General features: G+C 36.4%; 1 protein-coding gene across 4 annotated transcripts in view; it reads left to right on the top strand.

Moving 5' to 3' along the window:
• Positions 1-24,525, top strand: part of FBXL4 (F-box and leucine rich repeat protein 4) — a 93,566-nt gene that overhangs the window by 45,472 nt on the left and 23,569 nt on the right. For 3 of the 4 annotated variants that reach the window (XM_023727577.1, XM_004372410.1, XM_023727575.1), the window contains exon 7: positions 20,453-20,524. The exons of the other annotated variant lie outside the window; for it this stretch is intronic. In XM_023727577.1, the coding sequence (XP_023583345.1) occupies positions 20,453-20,524 (72 nt within the window). The remainder of the gene's footprint in view (positions 1-20,452; positions 20,525-24,525) is intronic. 4 annotated transcript variants of the gene reach the window in all.

Genomic DNA, 24,525 nt, shown 5'->3' with positions numbered 1-24,525 from the left:
GGAAACCCTATAGGGCAGTTCTCCTCTGTCCTGTAGGGTTGCTATGAGTTGGAATCGACTTGATGGCAACAGGTTTGGTTGTGTATTATGTACCAGAGACTGATCTAGGCACTGGGACTTTAGTTATGAACTAAACCGGCAGCTTCCATGAGGAACTTCTGTATTTATAGAATTTAGAATATAGAATTATAGGATTCTATATTTATATAATGTTTATTGTTGCTTTCTGATAGTCTTTATCATGGTTATTTGATTAAGAATATTTTATCATTAGACTGGACTAGGGGACATAAAATGATACTCGTGAAGAGTATGCTTCTTAGCTCAAGTAGATACCTGAGGCTAAATGGGCAGCTCCTGATCAGAGGCGAGATGAGAAGGCAGAGAGGGTCAGGAGCTGGTTGAATGGACATGGGAAATCCGGGGTGGAAAGGAAGGGTGTGTTGTCACAGTATAGGGAGAGCCACTAGGCTCACAAAACAATATATGTATAAATTTTTGTATGAGAGACTAACTTGGATTGTAAACTTTCACTTAAAGCACAACAATAAAAAAAAAATATTTTATCAAAAATGTGTATCTTTAAAGCTTCTATTAGTGTACTTTTTGTCTTGTTTTATTCAGTAATATATTGACATGTTAAACAGTCTTTGTATTGCTGGGATAATCTCTACTTTTATCATTACGTGTTTTTAATACACAGCTGGGTTTGATTCCTTAATATTTTGGAAGCAGATTACCAGGGTTTGAATTTTAGCTCTACTACTTACTGATTGTGTGACCTTGAGGAAATTTCTTAGTTCTCTCTGCTTCAACTTGCCTTCTATAAAATTTTGATAATAATAGTACATATTTTAAAGGATTGTTGTGAGGATTAAATATAAAGTGTCTACAGCAGTGCCTGACAGATATTAAGTGCTATGTAGGGGTTTACACTTTTAATTTTTTATATCTACTTTCTTTAGTAGGAGCCCTGGTGGCACAGTGGTTAAGAGCTACCGCTGCTAACCAACAGATAGGCAGTTCGAATCCACCAGTCACTCCTTGGAAACCGTATAGGGCAGTTCTACTCTATCCAGTAGGGTCGCTATGAATTGGAACCGACTCGATGACACCTAACAACAACATTTTCTTTAGTGGTATCTAATTATAGTTTTCTTTTTCATTCTATTTTATCAGGCTTGGGCTATAGTTATGACAGTTTGACAAAATGAATTGGGAAACTTTCCATCTTTTTCTTTGACCTGGAATAATATGAATAAATGGGAATTTTCTATATAGAACTTATTTTTAAGATGGTGGCATAGTGGTTAAGAGGTGTATCTGAAAACCAGAAGGTTGGCAGTTTGAATCCACCAGATGCTCCTTGGAAACTCTATGGAGCAGTTCTTCTCTGTCCTATAGGGTCACTATGAGTTGGAATAGACTCAGTGGCAACAGTTTTTTTTTTTTTTACAGGCCTACAACCTTTTTTTTTAGTGATAGATCAGCGTACATACCTTTTTCTAAACTATGGAAGCCAAAACTATTCAAGTGTGAGAGTTTCTGTTTAATATAGTATTCCTGATTTTGGGCAAACGCCTAGCTAGAGTTTAACAGGTGACCTGGTATGGTGAAAAGAAGACTTTGATTCTAGTTCTGACTGTTGATAAGCTTAGTGATCTAGGTTAAGTGACATTATCTCTCGAATGCCCAGGTTCTTTATTTGTAAAATGAGAAGACTATCCCTGAACACTGGTTTAAAAATGATGGTAGCCCATGTTTTCATTGGCCTATGGTGAAATGCCCCACCATTTAAGTGGATGTAAGGTTGTCCTCTGCCCCTTTACTAGTGCATTTACTGTTTTATTGGCCTGTGTACCATAAAATCCGATGAACTGCTGAGCAGTGTAATGCCTCACTTCAAATTTTTCTGATTAAGTTTAACTTTAAGAAGAAATATTGCATACTTAATTATTAAATGGAATTGGGGAGGAAAAATAGGATAAAACCCAAGAAATTATATTAACTTGCTAGGCATGTTAGTTATGTGATGATTTGTGAAGATATATCCCTTGTGATGCTTTTGAAATGTTTTATGTTAACATGACCTGAGTGGCAGGGAATCATTAAGTAGTCTACAGTTTTCTTCAGTTTACCTCAAGAGACTGGTAGAATGTGACTGTATTCTCTAAATTTATCAGGAAAAAAGTATGATTTATGAGGATTGAGAAGATTTCGTATCCCAAGAGTGCAGATCTGTACATATGTATCTAAGTCTAGATAGCATCAGCTCTCCTTCCCTCAGTTATTTAAATACAGATGTAAAATGATTATAGGAATACATTAAATAAAATTAGATTGTATTCTGTGTTATTTCATATTAAAATTTGTTTTTATTAGTTCATCTGTTAAAATACCACAAATATCACTTAAAATTTATACTATATAGTTTTTCTGACATTGAATATATAGAAAAATTTTATAAAATTGATATTCCTTCATCTATTCAGTGCTTTCTACCTATTCTCTACTCACTTCTATTACTTCTTCATTCTTAGGATATACATCAGACCTCCACTTCAGTAGTGAGTAACTCAAAGAAAATGTGAGGAGGCAACACAATCAGCTGGTGCTTTTGTTTCTTTTTAAACAAGCAGAAGCCACAGCGCTGGTATTCATATCAGTCTGTAAACACCTATCTTGTCACTTAAGCAAAGCGTAATGACACCCCCTTCTTCTCTCTTCCAAACACATACTCTTTCAATCCTGTACTTAATAATGTTAGTGGATGAGAGCAAAAAAGAAAAAGAGAAGACAAGACTTAGGAGACTGGCCTACATCTAAGTCTTCCAGCTAATTGGATGTTATACACTCTGCCTGTTTTGAAAAGAAAGAGCAGCAGTTGGTTTCAACTGCCTCTGCTTGCTTGCTGTAAGGAAATATGAGAAGAAAATGAAGATACCGACGTGAAGTTTCTGGGAGAGCTTGTTTTTTTTTAAAGGTATACAGGTTATCCAGTGCCACTTTTGCCTTGTTTATATAAACCCTACAAAATTCTAAAGCAAGCAAAAATTTAATATTACAAAATGTGAATCTATCATCACATAACTGTCTTCAGATAGGTAAATGTATGATGTAGTAGAGTTATATTTATACACCTCTATATAATTTACATTAATAGACATAGTACATTTATGCCACTTTATAGGGCTTAAGTCTGTGTGCATAATGAATAGAGCTTTAAGGAATACCAGAAGCCTGTAGAACCGAAGTTTGGGAAAACTTACTGAGTCTATTCTGTGTTTGCTGTCCTAGACGTTTTGTGTATTATTTAATTCTTACACCAGTCCAATGACAGTAGTTGGTATTCCCATCTTACAGATGATGAAATTAAGATCCCAAAAGATGAGTAAGTTGCCCAGTGGTACAGAGAAGTGAGTTACAGAATCAGAATTTGAATCCAAATCTGGTGGCCTCAGTGTTAATAGTTAAAATCGTAAGATACATAAGGGCATAGAGTAGTAGTTATTGCAATAGTTTGGCTGCCTCTATCTAAAATGGATTTTTCTTATCACTCCTTTTCTAATTTTGAATTGATAAAGAAATATTACATTATAACATACACATTATGATCCAGTGTAAAATGCAGACAATTCTAGTGTATTATGTTTTATAAATATTTTCTAGTATCAAATATCTTATTCTACAAGGTATTGAAATTTTTGTCTTTTATTTTTATTATGTACAAACTTCATTTGAAGTCCCAATTCTGAATTTGTAAATCACAATTAGTTATTCAGATTGCATTTAGAAACATTTAAGTAAAACTTTATAGAACTTAATGCATAATGAACTGCTTCAAGGGTATGATTAATATAGGCCAACTTTCAATTTTATACTGTAATTATACTGTAATGAAGAGGAGCATTGGGACAGATAATTCCCAAAATAATTTTGGCATGTGTTCTTTTGTGTGGTTGGTGATAGCCAGGCCTGTTGCAAGCCTAATTACTCTTGAAGAAAGAACCCTGGAGAAAGAAACTGGCAGTATCAGAATTGCATTATATGCTGATAGGTAGGTTCTGGGATGCTGATGTGGCCTTGCCCTAAGCCAGTGGTGAAATAGGCAGTGGGCCCAGTGCCCACTGACAGGTTTTACCAACAGGGCTGCTGCATTGACCACCTAGCCTTATAGGTACCCCGGTCAGGAACTAGGGTGACATGCTAGTGCACATCCTTTGTACCGCTTGATGGCTGCTTTGGTGGTAAACGGAGTGAAAACAACCTTCAACCCAGTCCTGGGTGTCATTATCACTATTTTTGAGCACTATTTTTGTGATCTGGCCTAGCTCAATAAGATTTTTCTCCCCAGTTCCATTGCTTTGGCTAATATGATGGTTAGCACCCCACAGTGAGAGAAAGCAGCAATAGGGTCTTGTTGAGTGGCAGGTAGACTTTAGCTGTGAATTTACACTGTTTAGCAGTGAGGTTAGGGAGACTGTTTCACGCATTATTTGATAATTTTGAAACTGAAAAGATAACTAAATATTATCTAATTAGTCTGTGTCATATACCCAAGTTATAAAAGCACAATCCTTACCTTGGCCTTCTCACTTAAATGCCTTATGTGCTTGGATAAGTCACTTACACTAAGCTGAAAGTTTATTTATGAAAGAAATTGCACCGTATCACACAGGTCATTTAGAGGATCAAATTAGGCCATATGTGTAAAAGAAATTATAAATTAGATCTGCTGTCGCACTGCCATCGAGTTGATTCTGACTCATAGTGACCCCATAGGGTTTCCAAGTCTGTAATCTTTATGGAAGCAGACTGCCACATAAATTAGATGCATTTATGTAAATGTGAAAGTGGTAGTGTAGATTTACTCGGTGCAGCCCTACATAATTGCCCCTGCTTTCCTAAAATGTCTTCCTGAATAAGAGAATCATTCCTATCATGTGCTGATTGAGATTTAAGCTGAATTATCTCTCTCACCCTATGATCTGTTTCTGGTAAAAGGAATGATCATTCCTAAATGTTAAGCTCCATAATGGCAGGGATCATATTTGCCTGTTAACTTCTTTATAGCTAGTAGAGAACAGTGTCTGGTACATAGTAGGTAATTCAGTAAATTCTTGTTGAGTGAATGAATGAATGAAAGTTATCTCTTATAAATTCAGTTTTTCATTGTTAGATAAGTTAGTAAGCATAAGATAAATTTGTCTATAAAATAACCACATTTAGTAATCAGATGGATGAGTGGATCTGCCACTTGGAATAAAATATCTGAACTGTATTTGTTTGGGATTTTTAGCCCTAAAAGATAGTAAAATAAACTGTAGTTCAATTTGTTTATTTATTTCTTTATTTCCTGAGATCTTTTTCTTTCACTGTATGTGTTTAGGATTATAATGAAAAATCCTATCATCACAGAAATAACAAATATCTTCTTACTATATCAGCCCAAAAGCGAATAAATCAATAAACAAGCCAATTTCTATTTGCAGAGCCTATGGTCTATGTTTGTTGAATTTCAGTAGGGTACAGAGCACTAAATATGTGCATAGTGAAAAGCAAGATACATATGACTATAGAGAAACTGGACTGGTATATATATGCCCATATATGTATGCTAGCTGTGTCACAGGTTTATGCTTGTTTGGAGGATGGTCTGTGTTGGGAAAACTTTAGAAGAAATGTCCCTGGAACTTAGATTGAGCCCTGTTTACTGCATGATTCCAGAAATAGGTTGATAAATTGGCTAACTTTTTTTTTTTTTACTGGTGTATCTTTAAGGTTGTATAGGTAACACATTAGGCATAAGATAAGAACTTAGAACAGAAAGGCAAGAAAATTTTAGTTATATTTAGTGTATACTACCATCCATGGACACCACTCGTCTCTCAGTTTGTCATACTGTGGTGCCTTGTGTGTTGCTGTGATGCTGGAAGCTATGCCACTGGTATTTCAAATTCCAGCAGGGTGAGCCAAGGTGGACAGGTTTCAGCGGAGTTTCCAAACTAAGACAGACTAGGAAGAAGGACCCGGTAGTCTACTTCTAAAAAAATTAGCCAGTTAAAACCTTATGGATAGCAGTGCAACATTGTCTGATACATTGCCAGAAGATGAGCCCCTCGTGTTGGAAGGATCTCAGTATATGACTGGAGAAGAAATGCCTCCTCAAAGTAGTGTCAACTTTAATGACGTGGATGCAGTAAAGCTTTCGGGACCTTCATTTACTAATGAGGCATAACTCAGAAAGAAGAAACAGCTGCAGACATCCATTAGTAATCGGAATGTGGAATATACGAAGTATGAATCAGTGAAAATTGGAAGTTGTCAAAAATGAAATGGAATTCTTGAAGTTCGACATCCTAGGCATTAGTGAGCTGAAATGGACTGGTATTGGCCATTTTGAATTGGACAATCATATGGTGTACTATGCTGGGAATGACACACTGAAGAGGAACGGCATTGCATTCGTTGTTGAACATTTCAAGATCTATCCTGAAGTACAACGCTGTCAGTGATAGGATAACATTCATACACCTACAAGAAGGATCAGTTAATATGACTATTATTCAAATTTATGTACCAACCACTAATTCCAAAGATGAAGAAATTGAAGATTTTTGCCAACTTCTGCAGTCTGAAATTGATCAAACATGCAATCAAGATGCATTGATAATTACTGGTGATTAGAATGTGAAAGTTGGAAACGAAGAAGGATCAGTAGTTGGAAAATATGGCCTTGTTGATAGAAACAACACGGAAGATCACATAATACAATTTTGCAAGATCAACAACTTAATCATTGGAAATACCTTTTTTCAATAACATAAACAATGGCTATACACGTGGACCTCACTGGATGAAATATACAGGAATCAAATCGGATACATCTGTGGAAGGAGACGATGGAAAAGCTCAGTATCATCAACAGAACAAGGCCAGGGGCCGACTGTGGTACAGACCATCAGTTGTTCCTGTGAAAGTTCAAGTTGAAGCTGAAGAAAATTAAAACAAATCCACAAGAGCCAAAATATGAACTTGAGTATATCCCACCTGGATGTAGAGACCATCTCAAGAATAGATTTGATGCATTGAACACTATGGCCGAAGACAAGACGAGTGTTGGGAAGACGTCAAGGACATCATACATTAAGGAAGCAAAAGGTCATTAAAAAGACAGGAAAGAAAGAAAAGACCGAAATGGATGTCAGAAAAGACTCTGAAAGTTGCTTTTGAATGTAGAGTGGCTAAAGCAAATGGAAGAACTGATGAAGTAGAAGTGCTGAATAGAAGATTTCAAAGGGAAGCTCAACAAGACAAAGTATTATAGTGAAATGTGCAAAAGACCTAGAGTTAGGAAACCAAAAGGGAAGAACATGCTCAGCATTTCTCAAGTTGAAAGAACTGGAGAAAAAATTCATGCCTCAAGTTGTAATTTTGAAGGATTCTATGGACAAAAAATGGTACGATGCAGGAAGCATCAAAAGAAAATGGAAAGAATACATAGTCATTATATCAGAAAAAAAGCAGTCGACGTTCAACCATTTCAGGATGTAGCATATGATCAAGAAGCAATGGTATTGAAGGAAGACATCCAAGCTGCACCGAAGGCATTGGCAAAAAACAAGGCTCCAGGAATTGACAGAAACCAATTGAGATGTTTCAACAAATGGATGCAATGCTGGAAGCACTTGTCTATGCCAAGAAATTTGGAAGACAGCTACCTGGCCAACTGATAGTAAGAGATCCATATTTGTGTCCATTCCAAAGAAAGATGATCCAACAGAATACAGAAATTATTGAGCAATATCATTAATATCACACACAAGTAAAATTTTTCTGAAGATAATTCAAAAGCATTTTCAGCAGTACATCAACAGGGAACTGCCAGAAATTCAAGCTGGGTTCAGAAGAGGATGTGTAATGAGGAATATCATTGCTTATGTCAAATGAATCTTGGCTGAAAGCACAGAATACCAGAAAGATGTTTACTTGTGTTTTATTGACTGTACAAAGGCATTCAGCTTTGTGGATCATAACAAATTATGGATAAAATTGTGAAGAATGGGAATTCCAGAACACTTAATTGTGCTCATTTGGAACCTGTACATAGAAAAGAGGCAGTTGCTCAAGCAGAACAAGGGGATACTGCATGATTTAAAATCAGGAAGGGTGTGTGCCAGGATTGTATCCTTTCACCATTCTTATTGAATCTGTATGCCGAGCAAATAATCTAAGAAGCCAGACTGTATGAAGAATGTGGCATTAGGGTTGGAGGAAGAGTCATTAACAACCTGCGATATGCAGATTTCACAACCTTGCTTGCTGAAAGTGAAGGGGACTTGAAGCACTTACTGATGAAGATCAAAGACTACAGCCTTCAGTATGAATTACATCTCAACATAAAACAAAAACCATCACAACTGGACCAAGAAGCATTATCATGATAAATGGAGAAAAGATTGAAGTTGTCAGGATTTCATTTTACTTGGATCCACAATCAACATCCATGAAAGCAGCAGTCAGGAAATCAAATGATGTATTGCACTGGGCAAATCTGCTGCAAAAAACCTCTTTAAAGTGTTAAAAAAAAAAAAAGAAAAACAAAGTTGTCACCTTGAGGACTAAGTTGCGCTTGACCCAAGCCATGGTATTTTCAATCACTTTATATGCATTTGAAAGCTGGACAGTGCATAAGGAAGACTGGAGAAAATTGATGCCTTTGAGTTAATGGTGTTGGCGAAGAATATTGCCAGAAGAACAAACAAATCTGTCTTGGAGGGAGTACAGCCAGAATGTTCCTTAGAAGTGAGTATGGTGAGACTTCATCTTTCGTACTTAGAAAATGTTATCAGGTGAGACCAGTCCCTGGAGAAGGACATCATGCTTGGTAAAGTAGAGAGTCAGCAAAAAGGGGGAAGACTCTCAGTGTAATGGATTAATATAGTGCCTGCACCAACAAGCTCAAACATAGCAACAATTGTGAGGATGGCACAAGATGGGGCAGTGTTTTGTTCTGTTGTACATAGGGTTGCTAGGAGTCAGAACGGACTCGACAGCGCCTGACAACAACACTATCCATGGCAAACAAGTATAGTAGAGTTAGGTACTATTATTGGAAGAATCTTGATTCAATTCCTTTGGTGCTTTTCTTGTCTTTTCACAAGATTCTTATTCAGTGTGATAAACATTGATTGCAAGCACTTCTTTAGCCATATATGATGATTGATTTTTACATAAAGGTAGGGCTGTGAAAATTTAACTCACTGAATAGACTTTTAAATACTTTAAAAAAGCTTTTATTTTGAAATAATTTCAGACTTACAGAAAAGATGTAAGAAAAAAACAAAAACAGTTCCCATGTACTTTCACCCAGATTTCCCTGCTATATGCATACTTATTTTTTTTCCTGAACCATTTGAAAATGAGTTAAGATCATAATGTGCCTTTACCCCTAAAGGGGCATTATAAATAGAAGACATAATTCTCCTTTACCCCTTAAGGGACGTATCTGCAGATTACTCTTAAATACTTGTAAAGAATGGCATAAAAATAACTTTTACACATATTACATGTCTTTTTAACATAAAGTCATATCTTTAAAATCAGTCCTGTGCATTTACTAAAACAGTCTGGCTTACTGTTGAAAGTTTGAGTTTTTTACCTTTATTTTGTTTGGAAAAAATATCTGGGGATGGGGGATGGGAGTTGAGCATGATAGGTAGCTCAGTAAGAATGTCATTCTGTTGCTTAGCAGCAGACATGAAAACCAGGAGCGTTTTTTAAAAGTTGGAGTTATAAATGGAACACCTGCATCCAGTTTTGATTGCCTCACTTCAAGAATGATAGAGCATAAATTGAAAGAATCTGAAGAAGTGAAAAAACTGATTATAGGTATTGTGGGGGACTAGTATATGACAGTAATCTGAAGTTTGGTTCCATAACTGTTTACTTGGCCTACCAGGCTGTGTCGGCAGTTTCAAGTACCCCATTGCCTTCATCTTCATGAACTAGAAGACAACAGAAGTAGTTGATCTTTACTTTTGTTCAGTATCAACACTTTTCTTTTTTCTGTACTTCTTTATTTAGCAGAGTGAGTATATAAGTAAAAGTGCATACCACTCTGTTGATCAAAGTGCCTGGCTTTCCCACAAAGATTATATAAACTGTCTTTTGAAGAGAGGATGATTTGATTTAGTGCCATGAATTTGTTTTCTGACACACAGAGATTATGGTGGTCTCCTTACTGTTTTCTTATTTAATTTAAGGAACACATGTGTATTGGTAAATAGAAGCAGAGGTAGCTGTTCTTTTAATAGAGACAGTACAGATAACATACTCAGGTTATAAGACCAAAATGTATGGCAAATGAAAGAGATGACCTCTCACTTAATAGAGTCAGTGATGATAAACTAAGACCAAGAGGAGAAATTGAAATAGAAGAACCTACTTTGGTTACTGTATTAGTTATCTAGTGCCGCTGTAACAGAAATACCACAAGTGGATGGCTTTAACAAACAGAGATTTATTCTTTGATAGTTTAGGAGGCCAGAAGTCTGCATTTGGGGCACCAGCTCTAGGGGAAGGCTTTTTCTTTTGGCTGTAGGGGAAGGTCCTTGTTTCCTTTCGGCATCTGTGGGCCTTGTGTCTCTTGGAGATCTCCATGTGTCTTGGCGTCAGTCTTCCCGTGGGTCTAGGAGGTTCTCAGCACAAGGACCCTGGGTCCAAAGGATGCACTGCGCTTCTGGCTCTTATTTCTTTATGGCACTGAGGTCCCTATCTCTGCTTGCTTCTCTCTCCTTTTATCTCTTGTAAGATTAAAGGTGTGACTAAAGTAAGGGCATGACTTGAGTAAGGGTGGTAAGGGTGGTACTTGAGTCACATCCGCTCCTCTCTAGTAAGGCAGTCACTCGAGACATCTCACCCTAATCCTGCCTCATTAACATAATGGACAACTCCCTCCCAAATGAGACCATAACCACAGGCATAGAGGCTAGGATTTACAACACACCACAAAACGGAGGATAAGTACATTGGATCACAAAATGGAGGACAACCACACACTGCTAGGAATCATGCCTAGCCAAGTTGACACATATTTTTATTGTGGGGGGGGAGAACACAATTCAATTCATAACAATTATCTAATGTGAGTAATGCAGACTATCATCAGCTAATTGTCATCTAAAATGCAGTCTATTTCAAGCAGATTAATTTAGATAATATATAACACAGAAGGATATTAGTAATTGCCTTTGTTCTTAAACAGAATCCAGAGCTATTAAGCATTTTAGTCATGTCATATAATGAAACTAACAAACTTTCATAATGTCTTTGATACGTCTCTCCTGATTGGCCTTGCAGAAGTCCCAGTGGCAGTGTGAGACTTTTGGTGGGGGAGGGTATATGTGACCTGAGCAGATTGGGTAGCGATTCAGTCATATTTAAGAAGTCTGACTTGTCATGCACCAGGGGGAGGGGATATCTCATCTCTTGGCAGGTAGGCTTATATCAACCACATACATGACAGTGACCAGTAAAGCAGGAATAAGAAATATACCTGGAAGCCATTAGAAATGGCTGATTAGCACATTCTCTCACTGTAGGCATGTCATAAGGGAAGCCAAACTACAAAGGTTTTTGGTGATTTTAGAATGAGAACACTGAGAATTAGTTTTGTGACTTAAATGCTTAAAGGCATCAACACAGAACAGGTTAACACCTTCGTCTTCACAGGAAGGAGATGTGCTTTTGGGATAAGGTAGGTAAAGTCCTTGGGCCATAGCACTCTCTTAGCTGGATTTCATTTAGATGAACAGTGTCAACCATCATATGCCTCATACTCCTCTTATATACTCTCATGCCAGTCCAGCCCTTACCCCTTTCTGATAGAAACATTTTCTTTAGATACTCAGGTTACTCTCAAGTTGAGCTAGTGTGTAAACTGCCATGTCTTTTTAACTGCAAATCTCTGCTATCATCCATTACGGAGTTTTATGGACGATGGTCAGTTTCATCATCTGTGAGCAGAGATGTATTTAGCTGTATTATTGAGAGATCCACTATGTGGTAAGAACAGAGTAAGTTCTGAAATGAGACTGTAAAGCAAGCACATGTGAATATTTAGCCTTAGATTTTTTGCCATCCCACATGACATACATTATTGAGATTTAACAAAGTATTAGAGCATTATGCTGAAACTTAAACTGTAAAGCTAAAATTTTGAGCCTGTGGTCTGGATAGCTATAAAAGATCTACAGTTCGATTTACAGAATTTTTCTTTCTCAAAACACGTAAGGAACTTTACTAATTTGTCTTAACTTTATTAATTTGTCTTTTATGATCTTTAATCTCTTTAAAGATCAGTTAGAATTCTAACTTTTCCACCACAGTGTTGATCTTAAAGTTTAACTTTTAAAAGACAACCTTATTTCCAAGTTGTGATTATTTATCAGTACATAACCTGTATACAATATTTTATACTTAAACTGAAAAAAAGAAAACAATTTTGTAGTAGATGGCCCATAGCAGATCTCATTAAAGTAACTGAATACAAATATTCCTGAATGATGATTGTTTAATTCTATATATAATTAGTTTCAGGTAGTTTGAATAGTTCTTAAAATACTTCAACTTACATTCCATACTGCCTTTCCCCAAATTTATTGAGATTGAAACACTAAGGCAAAAAAAAATTTTAATTACGGAAAGAGAGAGTCACAAATATATATGTGTTTTAAATGATTGTGTTCTTAGGATTTCTGTGGTGGTATTTGTTTTGCAAATTTATGAATTTTCATTTAGTGAATATACTTTTGTAAGATGCCATCCCATTACTTGTAGATTGCTATGATGTGTTTGCAGTGTATCATGATCAGTGAAAGTATATTTGTTTCTGATCAGGTGATATGACTAGTGTCTATATGTTAATTATAGTGGTCTGTATCTCTAATATATAAATTTATTATTTGTTCCTTTATCAGTTTGCTTTCTGGGAACCATGTTCTAGAGTACAGAATACTAAAAGAGGTCCTATCTTCCTATAGGAGAGTCTTATAAGTAGAGATTGCATTCCTTATTAAAGATAAATAGCAATTAATTTTTAACACAAACCAAAAAAATTTATAAAGTAATTATAATAACTGTAAGCCTATGTTAATATAAAATAGTGAACATAGGTATTGCATACATTGTTATATGGAGTCTCAATAAATTATAAAATGTACATATTACATGTAAATACAACTCTGTTAAGCCATAAATATGAAAATATATGAGTACAAGCAGTCCCTGGATTATGAGCAAGTTCTGTTCCTGAGTCTGTCTTTAAGTTGAATTTGTATGTAAGTTGGAACAGTTAGGTATGGCTTGTAAGTTAGTCAAATGTTTGTTTTAGTATGTAGTATATAGTGTACCTTTCTATGCATAAAAAACATTAAAGAAACACTTCCAGATACACTAAAACATCTTTAACAAAATAATACAGTAATAATAATACTAATAATGTTATGATGCGCATCACAAAGTAGCACCCATTTGTTATTACAAACCATTGTATGTATCTTCAGTTTTTTATGTAATAGGCTTTACGAGGATTGGTTCGTAACTATGGGCTGTACGAAAGTCAGATGGTTGTTACTCGGGAACTGCCTGTATAATAAACATCAGTTATCGTTTTTGTGAAGTATTTTGCTTACCACTTTAGAAGTCTAGAAAATGGGAGACTATGAAGTTTATGCCTAGCATCTTTTTAAAAGCTGTCACTAAAAATTTGAATTCATGCCTTCCGTTACCTCTTAATAAATTTCTTTTAACAAGTAGAGACATTAATAATAATTCCTTATAATTGCAGGCACTTCATGTCTACTTACACCAAACTTCCACATCTATTATCCATCATTTTACTGACTAAAACTGTTTTTGAAGTTGAAATCATGTTTTAGAAGTATTCATTGCAGCATCATTTGGTAATAATAGCAGTATTTTAATTCTGATTACTAACAGCATAGAAAAACAATATCCTAGAGATATTGTGGAACCCTGGTGATGTGGTTAAGAGCTCAGCTGCTAACCAAAAGGTCAGCAGTTCAAATCCACCAACAGCTCCTTGGAAACCCTATGGGGCAGTTCTGCTCTGTCCTATAGATCACTATGAGTCGGAACCAACTTGACGGCACCTAACAACAGCAACGCAACAGAGATATTGTAGGAGAAAATGGGTTAATTGGATTTACAAAGGTTGCAAACTGATTGCATAGCTGTGTTTTTCAAACCTGGGCATTTCCACATTCTCTGGCTTATCCCTGATGTGACTGGAGAAAGTCATGATACTGTTAATTGATGCTTGCTCACTTTAGTGCCACCTGGAAATTTTTTTATATATCTATTTGACTCTTTGTCATATTCCTCACAGCATCTCATCCAGAGTCATCCTTGTTTTTTCCTTTAGCCATCAACTCCATCCCCTCATATCTTGGTCTCAGCATTTGATCTCCTGTCTCTTATTGAGCAAACATGAGTGATGTCATTTAACATGAATCTTTTTTGTCCTATGTTAGTTTCTTTTTAAGGTGAGGATAAAAATGACAGTTCTTTCAAATATTAAATGAATATTTTCATTCCCAATTTAATGTACAGATTGGTTAAGCTACTATAAAATATTTGCCTGAATAACTACAGTTTGCCATGAATTTTTCTTCTAAGACTTGAAATTCCTCCAGAGAAAAGAATGCATCTACCATTCCACAAGATATTTCTGGATACATATGATTAAAATCTTAATTCCAAAGCCTGAAAGTTACAATCTTTAAGATAGACAACAAGCAATAGATAACTCTTCTGTAGAAACAGTGCAGACAGGTTAATATGGTGTTCTTGTCAAGTTTTTTTTTTTTTTTGGCTTAAATTCTTATTTTTAATTAGAAGAACTGATTCAACAGGGAATTCATTTCATACTACATAGAGAGAATCTTATTGTCCCAGCATGGGTGTACTCTACTCAGAGCTAGGTGACAGTGTTACATGGCTACCCAATCTACTCCAGCCAGAAAGATGGAAGTCTTCGACAAAGGAGGCATTTTGGCCTTGACGGATATACCAGTAAGTATGTAGTGACACTCCAAGGAGTAATAGTGACTAAGAAAAGATACAGGTAAGGAGGCAGTTTAATGAAGAGAGCCTTTAGAGTTGGACTTACTTGAGTTTGGAGTTCAGTTCTATCGCTTACTATGTAAAAGCACCCAAGTCAAGGCAGGAGATCAGAGTAGGGCTCACTGCTTGAGATGAGGCTAGGGACAGACCGTGTCACACTTCCAGCTTGGGCCATGGAATTTAGAAAGCCTGAGTCTGTAAGAGGTAGCATTGACCCAGCCTATAGCCAGAACTGAGCCAAGCCTCCTATCATTCTTCAGTAGGCCAGTATCACTACAGAGCAGGACCTCTGTACCTTCAGTAGCAGTTGTGATTGTGGATTAGGGGCAGTCTATAAGACCTTTAGGCAGGGAAGATTTAAAAGGGTGGAGGTGAGATAGTGGAACATTCAAAGAAGTGAATGAAGGCATCTTTTTAAAAACAAGAAATTATGAAGCATAGATAGGCTAAAATAAAACAAGAGCAAGTAATTGTGATAAGGACAAATTAGAATTCCAGGAACTAAATTATAGTCTTTGGAATTTTAAAACATTCAATAGATGGGATAAATTGGACACAGTCAAAGACAGAATTAGTAAATTGGAAGAGAGTTCTGAAAAATTTACTCAAATTTATAAAAGCTACAAATGTGAGATACTGTTGTAAGTTCTTTATATTATACATAATATGTGATATGTATTAACTCATTTAATCCTCAAAACAACTCTGTTCATTTAATAAATATTTGTTGAGTGCCAATTATGTACCTGACACTGTATTATTTATCTATTGCTGCATAATAATTCCCCCAAAACTAAGTGGCTTAAAACAACCAACATTTAATATCACACACAGTTTCTGTGAATCAGGAATCCAGGAGTGACTTAATTGGGTAGTTTTGGCCCAGAGTCTCTCATGAGGTTCAGTCATTTTTCAGCTGATGGTGCAGTCATCTCAAGACTTGCTACAACTGGAGGATCTGTTTCCAAGCTCACTCATGCAGCTTTTGGCAGAGTTTCTCTGTAGCTATTCGCTGGAGCCTCTATTTCTTGCCACATGGGCCTCTCCATTTGTTATCTCAGTGTCCTCATGACATGACATCTGTATTCCCTTGAGTGAGTGATCCAAGAGAGAGAGAGAGCACCCAAGAAAGAAGCCATAGTCTTTTTATAACCTAATATCAGAAGTGACATACTATAATTTCTATTGATTAGAAGCAGGTCACTAACTCCAGCCCATACTCCTGAGGAAGGGAGTTAAGTGCCACCTCTGGAAGAAAGGAGTATAAAAGAATTCGTGTACATAGTTTTTAAACCAGCACAGGCAATGTGGTGCTCCAACATTGACACTTGGGAGGCCCCAATGTTCATTTAATGGGAGTTCCAAAAGAAGAAAATAAAAGGAATGGTAGAGAATCAATATTTGAAGAGATAATTGTTAAGAATTTTCCAGAATTGAGGAAAGACACCAGTCTTCAAACCAAATGTGCGCTCAGGATACCAAGCAGAATAAATAAAAATAAATCTTCATCTAGACACAATGGGATTAAATTACAGAACATCAAAGGTAAAGAGACAAGCTAACAGAGAAAAAAGACATATTATCTACAAACTAAGACGACTAACAATAGACTTCTTATGTAAACAATAGAAGCCAGTAGGCAGTGGAGTAATATCTTCAAAGTATTGAAAGCAATAACTGTCATTCAAAAATTTTATGCCTGGCTAAGCTTTCATTCAAGATTGTGGGTAAATATAAGGATTAAATAAGTTATTTAACTTACTTTAACTCAGTTTCCTTATCTACAAATGGAAATAATGATATTTACCTTATAGATTATCTGTTGTAGTCACAGATATATCTGAAGTATCTAAAACAATACCTGACACATAGTCGGCATTCAATAAATATTCACTGAATGAATAAGTGAGCGAATAGGTTGTTGTGAGGATTAAACAAGTTAATATAAAAAGAACAGCAGTGCCTGACACATTAATGTGTTCTTAATAGATGTTTGTTGTTGTTAAAATTTTACTACCCAGAGACATGAACTAAACTGTTAAAAAATATTCTTCAACAAGAATAAAATTCAGTAAGGTGTCAGATATAAGAAACAGACATATAGAGTTTGATAAAATGCTAGTAAGTAACTAATGATCATGAAGAAAAAAGGGCAAATTAATCACTTTGTATTTTTTTAAAAAGGTAAAACTGAAATTTTTATGATGATCCTAAAGTTTACATGAAAGCACAGATGACCAAGAACACAAAGAAAGTTTTGAAGAATAAGGAAGAGGTATTTGCCCTACCAGATATTAAGACTTATTATAAACTATTATACTCAAGACCAAAGTATTGGCAAATAGACCAGTGAAACAAAATGACCAAGAAATAGATCAAACATATATAGAAATTTAATACATGGCAGAAAGCATCACAAATCAGGGAATAAGGGGTAGTCTTCAATAAGTTGAACTTGACAAGTTATTATCCCTATAAGAAAAATAAAATTTTATATCCTACCATATGATAAATCAGTTTCAATTGGGTAAAATCCTAAGTGCAGAAAGAAAAACTTTAAAAGTATCATTAAAAAAATAAAGACTAGGAAAACATTATTACTGTGACTTTTAAGAAAAACAAGAGTGTACAAACATGAAGGAAAAAATGATCAATGTGACTATATTAAAATTTAAAGACATCTTGGAAGATCTTGTAAACAAAGTGAAAAGACAACCTTCAGACTGAAAGGCGATATTTGTAATAGGTATAACTGACAAAAATTGATACCCAGCATAAAGAATTTCTGTAAATCAAGAAGGAAGACACAACCCAATGGAAAACAGCAAAAGATATGATCAAGCAATTCACAAAGCAGGAAATATGATTGGCCAATCAACATATGAAAAAACTTTTATCTTACTAGTAATCATGCTAATGCAAATTGTACCATTCCGTATCCATCAGATAGGCAAATGTTAAAAAGGCTGAACAGACTATACCTCAGCAAAGATGTGGGGACCCAAACACTGTTATAGTGCTGAGAATAAATTGATACCACCATTCATTTTACAAATCGAATAAAGTTGAGGATGGGCGTATACAAACACTTGGAAATTTTTCTTCTGGTATGTGTACTGGGGAATACTCCTATAAATGCATAGGGAAGCATGCATAAGAATGTTTATTCCAATACTGTTTGTAATGGTGAACAACCTAAATATCCATTAAATGGGAACGAATATTGTGGTATATTTAGAGAATGGAATATTACACAACAGTTAAAATCAATGAACTAGATCTATATGTATCAACATAGATAAATCCTTCACAAACACTGTTGAGGAAGATGCAGAAGTAAATGTACACTATACCATTTATAATACAAGATCATATAAAACAATATATTATTGTTGGATAAACAATGTGTAGTAAACTTATATAATTTTTAAGTATGTTTTTAAACACCAAGTAATGATGGTTACTTCTGGGGAATTAAGTAAATGGCTGGAGGGATCAAATAGAGAGGGATAAGCAAAGAAGGCAAAATGTTAAGATTTGATAAAGTTGAGTGTATTCATTATTATGAACCCTGTAAAATCAAACCAAACCCATTGCCATCAAGTCCGTTTCAGCACATAGGGACCCTGTAGGACATGGTAGAACTGCCCCATAGGGTTTCCAAGGAGCATCTGGTGGATTCAAACTGCCGGCCTTTTGGTTAGCAGCCAGACTCTTAACCACTGCACCACCAGGGCTTCAGTACTTGTCTGTATATTTGAGATGCTTCATAGTAAATAATTTAAAAATAAATTACCAAACAAATGTTATGACAGTCATACACACACGTGTGTGTGTGTATATATATATATATGTGTGTGTGTGTGTGTGTATTTTTATTAAAGTTTCTTTCCCATGAGGATATATGGGATCTGCTCTAAAAATCCATTCTAATATGCTTTGGATGTTGCTCATGGGAAAATCTTATAAAACAACCTTATTTGTACTTTAATAAAAACTAATGTCATTTACCTACACACTACTAAGTTAACTTATTTTCATATACCCATTTTAATGTTAACATTCTGAGAACTACATGGGATTGTCTGATAAATGTTATGTTCCATTGAAACTTAAGCCTAAAATCAATATACTACTTTTTTTTTTTTTAATTTCTTTAAATTTTTTAAAGACGTGCTCAACAGTGAAACAATAAAACTTAAGTCTAGTATCCCTCTAGGACCTATTATAGCTATTGTTATTTTTTCTTTTAAGTAAGCTTATTTTACCTGAAACACTTTATTGCTTAATTTTCTCAGTGAGAATCTTATCTGGGGCCTGACCAAATGTAATTGGCACATTCTTAACCTCCTCTCCAAGTGATACGTCTCAGTTTCTGAACACTTAGAACGGGTTAAACAGAGTTACATAATATTATCTTAATTTTGCTAGACGTGACGTAGTTCAGATGTTTAGAATAAAACTTTGGCCCATGAGTTTGAATTTTTTTAATTTATAAAAGAAAAACTAGCATTTTGCATTGTTTTGTTTTTACAACTTCATGGCAGGCATATCATCAAGTGAAACTATGACTACTTAAAGATATCTTAGGCGTCATGATTATGTAACCATCCAGCGTATCTCTGGGTTTCTTTAGTGGTGAGACCATTTCATTGCACAGGATAGGTGGGCTTAAATGGCAGGAACACGACTAGAAAGTACACGTTACGTATGTTTAAGTCAGCATGTTGCCAGTGACAGGTACTCAATGGTTGCTTGGATGCTTGTCAGCAGAGAGAATCATTTGACATTAAAGTCACCAGCTCAATCCTGATTTGGGGTGACTCTATTGGCAGTTCCATCAGGCTGCAGCTGATCAGTGAATGTCAGAGCTGCTACTGTTCTTCAGGAGTGTCACCAGCCCTTCTCTGTGTGTGTGTGTGTGTGTGTGTGTTTGTGTTTGTGTGTGTGTGGGGGGGGAGTTGGTTTCACCTGACTTGTTCAATCTTAACCATACTTGGCAAATTGCTTACCTTTGGGAACTGAACCAGGAGGTCATAAGGAATATAGGTCTCTTAGGGCATGCAAAACCGTATAGAAAGTGACAACTTAAGTGAAGACTAGTAATGATTACCTTGACTCCAAGCCAATCAATGGTTGGAGCACCTGGGGACTCATTAAATGGCATTTGTGGTATCTGTAACGTAGGTTTTGAGCTGCATTTCAGGAAAAGCAGTGACAGCTTTTAATGTCTAATTGACCTCTTCTCTTTGTCTCACTTTCTTTCACTTTCCATGTTTGCCTCTGATGTGGTCCCTGATGGCAGCAAACAGCGCTGCTCAGCATTTTGAACTTCTGTTCAGAGCTTCAGCACCTCAGTTTGGGTAGTTGTGTAATGGTACGTATTTGAAAATTCTCTGTACTCATTCTCTTGTTCTCTCTTTCTTGCCCTGTTTGAATTTTATGTTTCCTTCCTGACCTGCCTTACTCCACCCCAGCCTATCTCACAGTTTTTCAGATTTATGGTTAACTACTTTGTACTCCACTTTCAGACATTCTTCTTATATGGGAGAGTATGTCTTTGATAATATCTGTGAGAACAAGGAAAAAGTATAGTGTGGTTGACAAGAGTTCCATGCCAGATGTTACCTCATACAAACTACTTAAAGTACCTCTCTTAATTTCTTTACAAAATATCGATCATACACAGATGCCAGTAGTTGAGTAAGTTTTTCATACAGCTAAATTTAGTTTTTAAATTTCTGAAATTTTTTTTCCCTTAGAAATGTTGATGATAGTAATTTGTTTTTGTGGTTGCTTTATTAACCTTACTGGGCAAAATAGAAAGATGGCCACTCTATGTTGAAACTCAATTTTTTTTAAATTCTACTTGTCTGCGAAACCTAAACACCTACAGACTGTTAGATTCGGTGATCTCTAAAGTCCTTTCCACATTTAAAGTTATGATTTTATATGCCTCTGAAAGAGTTAATGGGAAGACTTAAATATTTTTCATCTAAATTATATGGCTTTTAAACAATACTGAAACTTCAAGGGACAATAGAATTCTTGGTGTGTTTAGGTATTGCATGCACTCACCAGAAATGTATCTCCTTGTGTATAACTGACTGTGGAGCAATCCATTCCTCTTTACTTCCCTACTGCGAAAAGCAGACTCGGGAAATCCTCAGACCGTTCCAAATTTGCAGCCACATAGTAGGAAGACCCAAATAAGTAGACTATTTTTAAGATTCCAGAGCAATTCTCCTGGTGTCCTAAGCTTGAATTCAACAGGCAGGGTCCCTGACCTAGAACAGATTCCGTTTGAACATCTTTTGGAGCTCAGCAGTGGGTTCACAGCTGCCCCACAATTTCGCAATGTAAGAGTATAACGATATGTTTGTCTCCACGTCCCCATGGTCTTTAATTCTGGTGGTTGGGCCTGCTTAAACCCCAAGTATAGGCTCAGGCCCATCCCGGACTCTGGAAACAATCGTGGGAGCCACTGACTCAGCATTAGGTCTCCTTAAACCAAAAAAAAAAAAAAAAAACTTCGTTGCCATTGAGTCAATTCCGACTGTTAGTGACTCCGTAGGACAGAGTAGAACTGCCGCATAAGGTTTCCAAGGAGTGGCTGGTGGATTTGAACTGCTGACTTTTTGGTTAGCGGCCAAGCTCTTAACCACTGTGCCACCAGGGCTCCTAAGTCTCCTTACTACTGGTACCTTGGTAAACCATTTCACAGGTTTCTGTGGGTCCCTTTAGTGGCTATTCTGTGTGGATTTTATTCTGTGTTGATTGCAGATACTGTGACAATAAACTAGCCAGTTTACTGTGACTTGGATCTTTGCTTATTGCTAGCCTGCCGTCTTTAGACTGGCAAGGACTCTGTTTAGATTGGACTAGTGGTACCTTAATCTGCCTGTTATTTACCCCTTTTTTTTTTTTTAAGTTTTGTAGTTTAGATGAAGTTTACATTTCAAATTAGTCTCCCATACAAAAATTGATACATACATTGTTATGTGACCCTAATTGCTCTCCCCATACTGTGGCAGCACACTCCTCCTTTCCACCCCTGATTCCCCATGTCCATTCAACCAGCTCCTAACCCTCTCTGCCTTCCCATCTCACCTGCAGACAGAAGCTGCCATTTAGTCTGTTGTATCTACTTGAGCTAAGAGGCACACTCGTCACGTCTCAGTCAGACCATTAAGTCTGGTCTTCTTACTAGAATTTGAATTCTGCATCCCACCTTTTTCCTGCTGTATCAGGGACTCTCTGTTGTGTTCCCTGTCAGGGTGGTCATTGGTGGTAGCTGGGCACCATCTAGTTCTTCTGGTCTCAGGCTGATGAAGTCTCTGGTTTATGTGGGCCTTTCTGTCTCTTGGGCTAATACTTTCCTTGTGTCTTTGGTGTTCTTCATTCTCCTTTACTCGAGGTGGTTGGGACCAACTGATGCATCTTAGATGGCCTCTTGCAAGCTTTTAAGACCCCATACACCACTCACTGAAGCAGGATGCAGAACATTTTCTTAATAAGCTTTGTTATGCCAATTGACCTAGATGTCCCCTGAAAGCATGGTCCCCAGACCCCTACCCCTGCTACTGTGTCCCTCAAAGTGTCTGATTGTATTCAGCAAACTTCTTAGCTTTCGTTTAGTCCAGTTGTGCTGACTTCCCCTGCAGCGTGTGCTGTCCTTCCCCTCACCTAAGATAATATATGGCTACTATCTAGTTAGTGAATAACCCTCCCTCTCCCTCCTCACCCTCGTAACCATCAAAGAATGTTGTCTTCTGTGTTTAAACCTTTTCTTGAGTTCTTATAATAGTGGTCTTATACAATATGTGTCCTTCTGTGACTGACTAAACTCACTCAGCATAATGCCCTCCAAATTCTTTCATGTTATAAGATGTTTCACAGCTTCATCGTTGTTCTTTATGGTTGCGTAGTATTCCATTGTATGGATATACCATAATTTGTTTATCCATTCATCCGTTGATGGGCACCTTGGTTGTTTCCATATTTTTGCTATTGTGGACAGTGCTGCAGTGAACATGGTTGTGCATATATCTTTTCGTGTGACGGTTCGTATTTCTCTAGGATATGTTCCAAAGAGCGGGATAGCTGGATCATATGGTACTTGTACTTCTAGCTTTTTAAGTAAGCACCAAATTGATTTCCAAAGTGGTTGTACCGTTTTACATTCCCACCAACAGTGTATAAGTGTTTCAGTCTCTCCACAACCTCTCCAGTATTTACTATTTTGTGTTTTTTGGATTAATGCTAGCCTTCTTGAGGTGAGGTGATATCTCATTGTAGTTTTGATCTGCATTTCTCTAATGGCTAATAATTGTGAGTATTTCTTCATGTGTCTGTAAGCCACCTGAATATCTTCTTTGGCGAAGTGCCTGTTCATATCCTTTGCCCATTTTTTAATTGTGTTATTTGTCTTTTTGTTGTTGAGGTTTTACAGTATCTTGTAGATTTTAGAGATTAGATGCTGATCAGATTTGTCGTAGCCAAAAATTTTTTCCCAGTCTGTAGGTTGTCGTTTTACTCTTTTGGTGAAGTCTTTCAATGAACCTAAGTGTTTGGTTTTCAGAAGCTCCCAGTTATCTAGTCTGTCTTCTAGTGCTTGTGCATTATTACTTATGGTTTGTATTGTGTTGATACCATGTATTAGGACTCCTAGCATTGACCCTATTCTTTCTTCCATGATCTTTATCGTTTTCAATTTTATATCGAAGTCTTTGATCCATTTTGAGTTAGCTTTTGTGCATGGTGTGAGATATGGGTCTTGTTTCAGTTTTTTGCGGCTGGATATCCAGTTATGCCAGCACCATTTGTTAAAGAGACTGTCTTTTCCCCAGTTAACGGACTTTGGGCCTTTGTTAAATATCAGCTGCTCATAGGTGGATGAATTTTTATCTGGATTCTCAATTCTGTTCCATTGGTCTATGTATCTGTTGTTGTATCAGTACCAGGCTGTTTTGACTACTGTGGCAGTATAATAGGTTCCACAATCAGGTAGTGCGAGGCCTCCCACTTTGTTCTTCTTCTTGAGTAATGCTTTATTTATTTGGGGCCTCTTCCCTTTACATATGAAGTTAAGTGATTTGTTTCTCTATCTCATTAAAAAATGCCATTGGAACTTGGATCGGGATTGCATTGTGTCTGTAGATTGCTTTGGGTAGAATTGACATTTTCACAATGTTGAGTCTTCCTATCCATGAGCATCCTCTCCGCTTATGCAGGTCTCTTTTGGTTTCTTGTAGTGGTATCTCGTAGTTTTCATTATATAGGTCTTTTACATCTCTGGTTAGATTTATTCCTAAGTATTTTATCTTCTTGGGGGCTATTGTAAATGGTATTGATTTGGTGATTTCCTCTTCGAGGTTC

The sequence above is a fragment of the Trichechus manatus genome, unplaced genomic scaffold, assembly GCF_000243295.1.
Source record: "Trichechus manatus latirostris isolate Lorelei unplaced genomic scaffold, TriManLat1.0 scaffold00017, whole genome shotgun sequence".
NCBI classification, from domain to species: Eukaryota; Metazoa; Chordata; class Mammalia; order Sirenia; family Trichechidae; genus Trichechus; species Trichechus manatus.
The sequence above is the reverse complement of the archived record's forward strand: the minus strand, read 5'-3'. Positions and strand labels throughout refer to the sequence as shown.